At 36.8% G+C, this 13,119-nt stretch overlaps 1 protein-coding gene across 1 annotated transcript in view; it reads left to right on the top strand.

The window, feature by feature from the left end:
* SYN3 (synapsin III) overlaps positions 1–13,119 on the top strand; it is a 694,683-nt gene that overhangs the window by 283,378 nt on the left and 398,186 nt on the right. The window contains exon 5 of the mRNA XM_053718968.1: positions 4,330–4,419. Coding sequence (XP_053574943.1) covers positions 4,330–4,419 — 90 coding nt within the window. The remainder of the gene's footprint in view (positions 1–4,329; positions 4,420–13,119) is intronic.

Genomic DNA, 13,119 nt, shown 5'->3' with positions numbered 1-13,119 from the left:
AGTTATAAACTATTTATTAACTACCTAGTTAAAATAAATATAACCTTACCTGTGAAATAAAACCTAACCTGCCTTACACTAAAATTACTAAAATTAAAATTAATAAATTACAAAAAATAAAAAATAACAAACAAAATTATCAAAAATAAAAATGAATTACACCTAATCTAATAGCCCTATGAAAATAAAAAAGCCCCCCCATAAAAAAACCCTAGCCTACAATAAACTACCAATAGACCTTATCAGCTCTTTTACCTTAAAAAAAAATACAAACACCCCCCAACATGAAAAACCACCACCCACCCAGCCAACCGCCCCAAATAAAATAACTATCTAAAATAACCTAAGCTAGCCATTGCCCTGAAAAGGGCATGTAGCTCTTTTGCCATGCCCTGAAAAGGGCAATCAGCTCTTTTATGAAAAGCCCAAACACTAATCTCAATTAAAAACCCACCCAAATTTTTTTTTAAATAAACCTAACAATAACCCCCGACGATCCACTTACAGTTGTGGAAGTCCTGCTTGAAGGATCCATCTAGCCGGCGAAGTCCTCATCCAGGCGACAAGAAATTTTCATCAATGTGGCCTCTTCAATCTTCATCCAGCCAGCGAAGTCCTCATCCAGGCGTAATGAAGTCTTCATCAAAGATGACGTCCCTTGCATTCCTATTGACTGAAAGATTTCTATCAGCCAATAGCAATTAAAGCTGCTAAAATCCTATTGGCTGTTCCAATCAGCCAATAGGATTGAGCTCTCATCCTATTGGCTGTTCCAATCAGCCAATAGAGTTGAACTCTCATTCTATTGGCTGATTGGAACAGCCAATAGGATGAGAGCTCAATTCTATTGGCTGATTGGAACAGCCAATAGGATTTTAGAAGCTTTAATTTCTATTAGCTGATAGAAATATTTCAGCCAATAGGAATGCAAGGGACGCCATCTTTGATGTATTCATGATGGACCCGCTCCACGCCCGATGGATGAAGATAGAAGATGCCGTCTGGATGAAGACTTCTTGTCACCTGGAAGAGGAGTTTGCCAGCTGGATGGATCCTTCAAGCAGGACTTCAATAACTGTAAGTGGATCGTCAGGGGTTAGTGTTAGCTTTTTTTAAGGGTTTTTTGGTGGGTTTTTATTTTAGCTTAGGGTTTGGGCTTTTTATAAAAGAGCTGATTGCCCTTTTCAGGGCATGGCAAAAGAGCTAAATGCCCTTTTAAGGACAATGCCCATACAAATGCCCTTTTCACGGGAATGGTTAGCTTAGGTTATTTTAGATAGTTATTTTATTTGAGGGGGTTGGCTGGGTGGGTGGTGGGTTTTACTGTTGGGGGGGTGTTTGTATTTTTTTTACAGGTAAAATAACTGATATCTTTGGGGCAATGCCCCACAAAAGACCCTTTAAGGGCTATTGGTAGTTTATTGTAGGCTAAGGTTTTTTATTTTAGGAGTTTTTTTTTTTTATTTTGATAGGGCTATTAGATTAGGTGTTTTTAATTTTGATAATTTGTTTCTTATTTTTCGTAATTTAGTTTTTTTTATTTTTCGTAATTTAGTTATTTTTTTTGTAATTAGTTACATTGTAATTTTTAGAGTAGTGTTAGGATTTTTTTAATGTGTAGTTTAGGTTTTTTTTTAATTGGTTGTTAGTTTAATTGTAGTTTCATAATTATATTAGTTTAATTGTTAGTTTAAAATTAATTTTTGTAATTTGACAGGTATTAATTTAATTTAAGATAGGGAATTTGTAATTTTAATGTAATGTTAGGGGGTCGTTAGGTTTAGGGGTTAATAGTTTATTTAAGTATATTTCGTTGTGGGGCTTTCGGTTTAGGGGTTAATAGTTTATTATAGTATATTTCATTGTGGGGGCTTTCAGTTAAAGGGTTAATAGCTTATTATAGTATATTTCGTTGTGGGGGCTTTCGGTTTATGGGTTAATAATTTATTATAGTATATTTCATGTGGGGTGCTTGCGGTTTAGGGTTTAATAGGTTTATTATAGCAGTGGTGTGGGTGGACGGCAGATTAGGGATTAATAGTATTTTTAATAGTGTTTGCAATGCGGGAGGGCGGCGGTTTAGGGGTTAATTGGTTTATTATAGTGGCGCCGATGTTGGGGAGCAGAGGAATAGGGGTTAATACATTTTAATAGTGGTGGCGATGTCCGGAGCGGCAGATTAGGGGTTAATAAATATATTATAGTGTTTGCAATGTGGGAGGGCCTAGGTTTAGGAGTTAATAGGTAGTTTATGGGTGTTAGTGTACTTTGTAACACTTTAGTTATGAGTTTTATGTTACAGCTTTGTAAGATTAAAATCATAACTACTGACTTTCAGATGGCGGTACGAATCTTGTCGATATAGGATGTACCACTCACTTTTTAGCCTCCCAGGCAAACTCGTAATACCAGCGCTATGGGAGTCCCATTGAAAAGGACATTTTTAAAAGTGCGGTACTGACGTTGCCTGACTGGCTAAAATGTGTGCGGTACACCTATACCGACAAGACTTGTAATAGCAGTGTTAGGGAAAATGAAACGTTATGGGCCATAACACTGCTTTTTCACTCATAACGCCAAACTCGTAATCTAGGTGTATATTTCTTTTACATAGTGGTTTGACTAGGAATCTGGAATGATATTTTGTTTACCTTTAGAAGAATATAATTGCTTTATTTTCAGCATCATTTTGTTGTTTATTAATATAGTTCAAAGTAACAGAGGTTGCATAGATGGGATTCAATTTAATGCGATTCAGGGTGGGACCATTTATCTTAGTGCTTAACCGCTTTGTTAACACATATTCAGTAATACACAAATGACACACTATCAAATTAGAGCATGTTATTTTTGTATTAGGTGCTCCTTTTAACTTGTGATGGTGAAAGATGAGTCCCATGGAAATTATTTGTTTTCATATTAAAAAAAGAAATTGGCTAATTAGAAAATGTTTGGTACATATGTGCTATATTAATAAATTAACTTAAGTTTATAAACACTGATATTATACATAAGATTTTGTTGCATAGAGGCAACTAGTTGATTGTAGGGGTTTTTATTTCTTTTTGGCAATGTTGCTTATTAATTTACTTGATATTACGTTTGTGGAGAACATGTTTACATATTTGTTTTTCAGCTACTTACACTTAACAGCCAGTAACACACATGAATCAATGGTTTTACCTTCTTGACTGCTATTTTGGCTGCCAGTTGCAATTATTTAACAATAGTACACAGAACAGAGTTAACCCTCTAGGGCTGCAGTTGCACACACATAACAAACATTCAAAATCTGAGCTTTTTCTGTAGATTGTATTACTTCTATTCTTCAAAGCTATTTTGATTCTTCACTAAATCCTGTGTACACTCACTGCCTAATAGTTTTACATTTACAAATACAACAATGGCTTTTGCAGGATGCTCGCAATCTGAAACAAATTACACTGCACACTTGAAGTAATGTAGCTCATAGTGAGCAGTGTATTTTCTTTCATCTTGGAAAAGTGCTGCCATTATATTGGGGTTATCAGTAACCTCCCCAACTCTGACACTTGGGGCTACAAGGTAAATGTCAGGGCTTTCGTGAATAACTAACTTACTCATCATAAGACTACTTGTAAAAGGAAACTAATTATAGGAAGTAAAAGAGAGGACGATTGGGCCTTGCAGATGCTACTTTCTGTCCCACTAAAAACCTTGTAGAATTACAAGAATGCCTTTTAATTAATACATAGATAAAGTTTATTAGTAAATGATTGACATGGAATGACTTCTTGTCTTAAAGGGATACTAAGCCCAATTTTTTTTCTTTCATGATTCAGACAGAGAATGCAATTTTAAGCAGCTTTCTAATTTACACCTATTATCATTTTGTCTTCGTTCTCTTGCAGTCTTTATTTGAAAAGCAGGAATGTAAAGCTTAGTAGCCAGCCCATTTTAAGTTCAGCACCCTGGATAGCGCTTGCTTATTGGTTTTAGTCATCAATCAGCAAGCGCAGCCCAGGTGCTGAACCAAAAATGGGCTGGTTCACAAGCTTTGTATTCCTGCTTTTCAAATAAAGATAGCAAGAGAACAAAGAAAAAATTGATCATAGGCGTAAATTAAAAAGTTGCTTAAAATTGCATTCTCTATCTGAAGTACACTGGAAAACCAATTTAAGAAGCAGATTTGTAAAATCATGTACAATGTGTCCTTGTCGAAGAGTTTCATAAACCTCTGTAAGTAACTGTAGAGTGAACTAATGACCTAATGAGGATTTAATAATCTTTTTGTTTTAGGGAACTTGTGGCTAGAGGTTTAACACTGTCATTGTCTTTCTATTCCTCCAGTTTTCACAGCTAATAAAGATCTACCAGAAATTGGGCGCTGACAAGTTCCCCTTGGTGGAGCAATCCTTCTTCCCTAATCACAAGCAGATGGTGAGTGTCATTAGTCATTTAAATGATGGCAGGTCCATACCTTGGCACAATGGAAACCAAAAAGCCACCCAGCAGACAGATGGTTGTGGTTATGTCTTTGGATGTGCCTTTTGCCTTTAATGAGTAATTACAGAGTTCCCAACCTGACATTGTTGTGTCTTTAGTTCTAATAAACTGTCATGAACATTTTTTCTCAATAACAAATGTTAGAATTGTTTACTGCTGCTTTTGTTGTTTGTGCCTTTTTGTATTAATTTGTGTTATTGGTGATCATGTTGTTTATAATAATGTGCAAGCTCATTGCTGCTTATATATTTGTAAAGAGCATTAGATATCAATACAGTAGTTTATATCCTATCAAACTGCTTGAATACTTTAGATTTTAATTTGCACCATTAGGTGCAGCCAGTGTGTACAGCTTGTCAGATAGAGCATCTGATAGGCTACAAGGAAAGCACACAGTATTGGTAAGGGGGTGGGTATGATTTATAATTGTATTAATTAAAGGAACAGTCTACACAAAAATTGTTATTGTTTAAAAAGATAGATAACACCTTTACTATCCATTCCCCAGATTTGCACAACCAACATTGCTAGATTAATATACTTTATAACATTTAAACCTATACATTACTGCCTGTTTCAAAGGCTCTATTGACAGCCTCTTAATCACATGCTTTTTTATTTGCTTTTCACAACAGGAGACTGCTAGTTCATCTGGTCCATATACATAACATTGTGTTCATGCCTGAGGAGTTATTTAAGAGTTAGCACAACACAATACTAAACGCAAGTCAACAGATAATAAATACAAAGTCATGTGATCAGGGGGCTGTCAGAAGATGCTTAGATACAAGGTAATCACAGGGATAAAAAGTATATTAACCCTTTCCCACCGTTATGCCATTGTATTCCGTCACAACGGCGCTGGGCTTTCAATGACGGAATACAACGTCATAGCCAACGGCTGTCCTGAAGCCTACTGCGCTTGCAGGATTTAATCGTGGTCTGGAGGGCGTTCCTAGCATCATAGGGACGCCCCCCAGACCCGATACCATAATTGAAATCTCGCGATTGTTTGCACGATCGCGTGATTTCAATTTGTCTACATCGGAACAGTTGTTCCTATGTAGACACTTTAACCCAGTCCCGAAAAGGGTTAATATAACTGTGTTGGTTATGCAAAACTGGGGAATGGGTAATAAAGGGATTATCTATCGTTTACAACAATTTTACAACAAACAAAAATTATATTGTAGACTTTCCCTTTAACTACTTGATAATAAACCTTATATTTTGCTAATTAAGCAGAAAAGTAAGTGATTCTACATTTTTAGTTTAATTTATTTTTGAATATTATATTCCCTTAAGGCCTGGTAGAGATTTTTTTTAATTAAAATGGCTAATAGATATTGCTACAATAATCTGACATTTTACAATAATTCATTTTTGCCTGCTGGAATGTATTAAATAATTTGCAAATAGTTCCTTGACCTTTATTTTTGCCATCTGAAATGACTGTTGTTGCCTGTTGCAATCATCACCTAAAGTGAACATATGAATATGGTAGTATCCGTAAAACAAAAAGGTATGTGACCAGTAGGCCGCATTAGAAATCAACCACCCAGTATGCGTAGGAGAGAGTTCCACGTAAGCCATAATTATAAAGGTTTCAGCATGTGCTGGTTTATTTTCTTATAGAGAGGTTGATCCATTTACCACAGCCAGTCCATTTTATTTCTTGGAACCTAGAGTCTACTGGATTTAAAGGGACATTGTGCTGTAAAACTGGTTTCCTCTTAATTGTTATAGGAGCTTTTCCACATTAAGTAAATGTTCTCCTTGTTGTAGGAATTTATTCAACTGAGATAGAGGTAGAGGGGCTGATTTAACAAGGCCCGTATTGCCCCTAATCTAACTGTTTCTGCGCGAGCCTTCAGGCTCGCCGGAAACAGGAGTTAAGAAGCAGCGGTCTTATACGATCGGGTTGATTGACACCCCTACTAGCGGCCGATTGGCCGTGAATCTGCAGGAGGCGGCATTACACAAGCAGTTGACTGCCAATGCAATGTTAAATGCCGACAGCGTATGCTGTCGGCATTCAGCAATATCCACCAGACTTTGATAAATCTGCCCCAAAGTCTTAAAGGGGCATAAAACAGCTTGTTATCACAAGACTTCTGTGTAGTAGTGCAGTAAATGAACATACCAAATGGGCAAATTAACTGAATGCATTAACAATTTTCTTCAGTTGTTTTTCAATGGTCAAACTCCACCCACAACTTGTCTTATTTGTAGGAGCTAGTCCAGACTTGTTACTGGAGTTAGCAAGGCTAGCCACTGCCATTCTGTCAGCTATACTTTCATTGTTTTACAGTTTCTCATAATATAATCTCTACTGGGACAAATTAGGGACATAAATGTGGCAGGGTTAGTGCAAACTATATTGTAAAGTTTTTTTACTACACATAATGAAGCATTTTATATTTCAATATTCTAAAATACATAAGAGAAGTGCTCAACAGGGGACAGATGGTGCTTAATAGCCCACTCTATGGGACGGTACCCACCCAGGGTGCAGCTTCTTTCTGCCCAATCTTTTCTATCCACAGAAGAAAACTTTCCTGTAGTATATCAGTCGGACCCCATATAACAGGATAGTCCAGCTCCGAGATGCCAGTCAATTCTCATCTGAACAAAGGATTTGTACTGCTAACCCCAAACCTACGTTTCAGCCTTTATGGGCCTCCTCAGTGGAGGTGACAAATATGTGGCGGAGTTAGTCTAAAATTGTATTGTAAAGTTTTTTAATACACATAATGAAGCATTTTATATTTCAGTCTCAAAGTGTTTTACATCCATTTGAAGCTCTGCTACATGTATTACCCATAACCTGCTGTCCCGCAAGTTCGAAAGCTGCCATGCACCTTGTCATTGCTCTTTGCCAGTGACCAACTTTGAAAGGCAGCCCACATTTTTGGAAAGGAATAATGGTCTTCCCACCATTGTCCTCTCTGGGCTACTAGCAGTTATTGCCCTAAACCACATTCTAGGATTTACTGCCCCACACTTGGGGCTAGAGCTGCTGCTATCCCCAGTAATACCACTGATGCACTTAGGGGGTTTAAATGAATGGTTAAGACATTGTTTCACAAACTATATTCTGTGGAACACTATTGTTCCCCATGTTCCATTTTGTGTGATTATAAGTTCTTCTTCCACAAAAAAAAAATATGACAAGAAAAGGTTTCTCTCGGTGGAAAATGATGTTTAGGGCAGTGGTCGAAAATATCTGTGTAAAATTTAGGAGCCAGTAAGAATATTTAGGAGCCAGACAGTAGTATTCATATATAGATATACAGAGAATAACCCTAAAAGTTAGGAGCCAGGGATAAAATTCTAGGAGCTTGTTGCTTGCTGGCTCCTAGGTTTGTCGAGCCCTGTTTTAGGGAGCAGCTACAGTTTTACATTCTTGAATACCAGGGTTTTTTTTGGGGGGGGGGTGGGTGAGAATTGTGTGGTACGGAGATAGGTTTGACTTTCAAGAGTCCTCCTGACATATTATATGATATATATATTATATATATTATATGAAACATTTTGCTGAAAATAGAAAATGTTAGATACTGTAATAAAGGGACAGTAAACACATTGAGATTGTAACATGTAATGTAATTAAGCAAGTAGTACAACAACCTTCAAATATATTTCAGTAATTTCATTTCCCGATTTTCCTATAATTTAAGTCTGAAAATTATAGGTTTTTCAATTTTCCAGAATTCTAGTGCACATGGCAGGTTTCACTGTCATAACCTGCTACATATCTCTCCCTAACTGATTTCACAAGGGATGATAAGATAAGAACTGCAAAATAAACCAAGTTTTGCTACTATAATGACCGTGGGTACCAACTCTGAAATGGCTCCTCAAAATAAGGCAAGTGGTGAGTGGAGTTTGGCTATTTAAAAAACAAACAAAAAAAACAACAAACAATTATTAAACATTTAAAAAAGTGCACTTACCTAATGTAAATTTATTGACCAACTACAGAAATCTATTGAAATTACAAGGTGTATATTGTCCCTTTAAGAGTAAATTACATGCAAATATGTCTTCTGAGACTTAAACATGTTTAAAATCATGAATTCAGTGCACAGACAGTAAATTATAACCGAAGAGTAGTGCTTAGTGTGAGGCCTGTGCATTTGGCAGCATTTGGCAGAATCTGCAGTCCGTATTTATGAAGCTGCGGTCATCAAACCTCTTTGCCACCTCTTAGGTGGCGAATTTCAATCTCCCTGGACTCGTCCGACCGGGGAGATTGACAGCTCTGTGATTGGCTGTGTGCGGGCAGGGGGCGGTGTTGCACAAGAGCGCAAAATTGCATTCTTGTGCAAAACTGAATTCCGGCAGTGGAATTCAGCCCGCTAGATGCGAGCTGCAGCGCACAGAGTTGTGTATGTACGCCCCTGTGCACCACAGCTTGATAAATCGACCCCTTAGTGGCACACTAAAATATCTCATGGGTTCTTCTGTTGCTGTTTTATGGTCCTTTGGTTCCGTCAATATTTTGCAAGCACAAAAATAATTTATTCCTAAATAAGTTTGGCAAGCTCTGAATCGAAACATGCAATTCAATGGGCTATTATAGACTAAGTAAAATTCCATTCTTCATAGGACTTTTCTTAATATATCACTTGTCATTTTAATTTGTCAATATTTTACCTTCAAAGGATATTTGATATGAGCCTCTCAGTTGATCAAAGGATACTTGCACCAGTGGTGTGATACATGAAGTGCCCCAGTAGAACAAAAGAACAGAAGTGTATTACAAAGTCATATGTCATGTATTCTATTGAATGCCATCCAATGTATGTTATTTTATCTGTGTCCAAAATGCTCGCAAAATATTATAATAAGTCACCCACAAACCTGGGTACATAGATACACGCACCAATAGACAGACACAGATATGCTTAAGGCAAGGAAATGAGAGCCAGTGTGAGATGGATATAAGAGACTGACAAAAGTGGTTTGTCAGTATACAGTGATGTATTACAGTTTTTGAATGGTCTTCACATCTATTTCAATAATTTTTATAGTCACAAATTCATTGTAATGATATTTTTATAAGGAGCTGTTCATAAAATGAGCATTCTATCATCTCTTGTTGTAAAAATAGACATCATGATAAATTGTACATACATTTTTAAGAAAGGATAAACAGTTTATTTATTAAAATGTATTAAGGCAGCATCTGCAATATATGCAAACGTCTAAATCTACCCTGTATGTTTAATTCCGATTAATAGTTCCATTTTAAGGATTTTACCCTCATAATACAAATAGATTTTTTTTTTCAGTTGATGTAAATATTGATAATGTTTGTGTATGCTGCTACAGGATGGAAATAAAATGCATATGGAAAATGACACCTGAGAAATAAATACAGGAAATGACATTTGAAGCATGTTCTGCAATAATTAGTTGGTTTATAAACTATAACGTACAAAGCACTACAGTAGACATAAACTGTGTGTGAGAAAACGATGCAAATACTTTTTTGACTATTTAGACTAACTGTAAAACATGATCATATAAGTTTACAGCCGCAGTATTTATGCATTAATAGTATATAAACCATTACATATGCGTTTTCCATAGTGCATGGTAATCTGCCATGTTGCACAATAAATCTGTCCCCATGTAAAACATAAACTATTATCTTCTAATGTTCCATCTACAGCTATTAAAGGGACAGTCAAATTTTTGTTATTTAAAAAGAAAGATAATCCCTTTATTCCTCATTCCCCAGTTTTGCATAACCAACACTGTGATAGAAATACACTTTTTACCTCTGTGATTACCTTGTATCTAAGCTTCTGCAAACTGCCCCCTTATTTCAGTTCTTTTGACAGACATCCATTTTAGCCAATCAGTGCTCACTCCTGGGTAACTTCACGTGCATGAGCTTAATGTTATCTATATGAAACTCATGAACTAATGCCCTCTAGTGGTCAAAATGCATTCAGATTAGAGGCAGTCTTCAAGAAATTAGCATATGAACCTCCTAGTTTTAGCTTTCAACTAAGAATACCAAGAGAACAAAGCAAAATTGGTGATAAAAGTAAATTGGAAAGTTGTTTAAAATTACATTCTCTATTTAAATCATGAAAGTTTTTTTTGGACTTGACTGTCCCTTTTAAGCCAGTGATAAATAGGCTAAATATTGGTATAGATTTAATAGAACCAGTTTGTGAAACTAAATAAAATCTTACCACAACATCAATTTAACCCGAAAATTATGGAATATTTAAATGTGTGCCTGCAGACAGGTTCCCTTATGATCAATTAGCCTGCATCTGTCTTGAAGTCATTCAGTTCTCAGCGCATAGAACAAATTTGTCTGTAGACTTGTGCATTGGTTGTTTCGTGTGACAATGAATGTCGAATATGCTTTCAGCTCTTTTCCACACCAGATTTATTTGTGTAAACGCATAAAGATCTGCGCAAATCCAGATCTTTGTGAGTTTCACTTTCACACAAATAAATTCTGCTCAGGGGGAAGGAGAATTAAATTAACTTTGAAATTTGTCAGAAAAAAAATCTGCTAATCATTTGCAATTCAGACTCAGTACTATTTCATTGTTATTATGCATTAGTCGTTTTATGTCATTCTACTGTATTTGATGGGCCTTTATAAAGAAAACAAGAGTCTTTTCTCTTGTAAGATGTATCGAGTCCACGGATTCATCCTTAATTGTGGGATATTCTCCTTCCCTACAGGAAGTGGCAGAGAGCGCACCCACAGCAGAGCTGTCTATATAGCTCCTCCCTTAGCTCCACCCCCCAGTCATTCTCTCTGCCTGCTTAACTGCTAGGAAGGGCAAAGAGCTGTGTGGTGACAAAAATGTTAGTTTTTTATTTCTCAAGCAAAAGTTTATTATTTTAAATGGTACTGGTGTGTACTATTTACTCTCTGGCAGAAAAGGGATGAAGATTTCTGCAAGGAGGATGATGATCTTAGCACTTTGTAACTAAGATCCACTGCTGTTCTCAAAAGGGCTGAAGAGTACTGGAAAACTTCAGTTGGGAGAACGGTTTGCAGGCTAAGCTGCATATGAGGTATGTTCAGTCTATATTTTTCTAGACAGACTGTGTTAATTCTAGAAAAGGCTGGCAATATCCCCATGAGGGAAGGTTAAGCTGTATTCAGACACTTTGATAGGAATTTCAGCTTGCTTGAAGGGCTCATTAGTTACTGGTGACACTGTTAGGAAAAAAGGTTTTTTATTTAGTGAATGATGCAATTATAACGTTTTTTGAAGGGACTAAAGGGGTCATTGTGGCTTGATTTTGAGTTTTGTAACTCACATGGTTAATTAAGAGACACTCTGGTGTTTCTCTGATAGGCCTCAAAACATCGAGTGAGGTGGGAGGGGCCTATTTTCGCGCCTCAGTTGCGCAGTTTCTTTTCCTCTGAGACATCTAACTGATTCTCCTGAGGTTTCTGCTGTGTTTGAGGGCTGTAAAAGAAGTTTGTTTCCCCACAAATCGTTCTGAAGGGCAGGTAGGAGCCACAGCAGAGCTGTGGCAAGGTGCTGAAAGTCTTTTTTACCGGTTTTGACGTTTTTTCAATCTGGTTTTGCCATTAAGGGGTTAATTGTTTGTTTATTTGCATAGCTGTGCAAAGTCACTAAGTCTTTATGATGCTACTGTAAAAATTTCATTAAGTTTACTGCTTTTTTACACTGTTTTGCAGAATTTGTGCAGCTTTTTTTCTCTTAAAGGCACAGTACCGTTTTATTTCTAAGAGTTATTTACGTTGATTACAGTGTTTCCCAAGCTTGCTTGTTACATTACTAGCCTGTTTAACATGTCTGACACCAAGGAAAATCCTTGTTCAATATGTTTGGAGCCATTGTGGAAACCCCTCTTAGAATGTGTCCCAATTGTACTGATATGTCTATAAACTATAAAGAACATATATTAGCACTTAAAAATAGAGCAATAGATGATTCTCAATCAGAAGTAAATGAGGGTTCGCCATCTAGCTCTCCCCAAGTGTCACAACCAGTGACGCCAAGTACCTCTAGTGCGTCAAATTCTTTTACTTTACAAGACATGGCCACAGTTATGATACAACCCTCACAAAGGTTTTATCTAAACTGCCTGGTTTACAAGGAAAGCGGGACAGCTCTGGGTTTAGGAAAAATGCTGAGCCGTCTGACGCTTTAGTAGCCGTATCTGATATGCCCTCACAATGCTCTGAAGTAGGGGTGAGGGATTTGTTATCTGAGGGAGAAATTTCTGATTCAGGAAAGACGCTTCCTCAGACAGATTCTGTCACCCTATAGACAGATTTTGTGACCCTATAGTGGTTCCAGAGAAATTGTGTAAAATGGATAAATACTTAGAGGTTCCTGTTTACACTGATGTTTTTCCAGTCCCTAAGAGGATTGTGAATATTATTACTAAGGAGTGGGATAGACCAGGTATTCTGTTCTCTCCCCATCCTGTTTTTAAGAAAAATTTTCCCATATCTGACACCATGCGGGACTCATGGCAGACAGTTCCTAAGGTGGAGGGAGCTATTTCTACTCTGTCTAAGCGTACAACTATACCTATCGAAGACAGTTGTGCTTTCAAAGATCCTATGGATAAAAAATTAGAGGGTCTCCTGAAGAAAATTTTTGTTCA

This window comes from Bombina bombina, chromosome 6 (assembly GCF_027579735.1).
Source record: "Bombina bombina isolate aBomBom1 chromosome 6, aBomBom1.pri, whole genome shotgun sequence".
NCBI lineage: Eukaryota > Metazoa > Chordata > Amphibia > Anura > Bombinatoridae > Bombina > Bombina bombina.
This window is presented reverse-complemented; position numbering and strand designations above follow the sequence as displayed.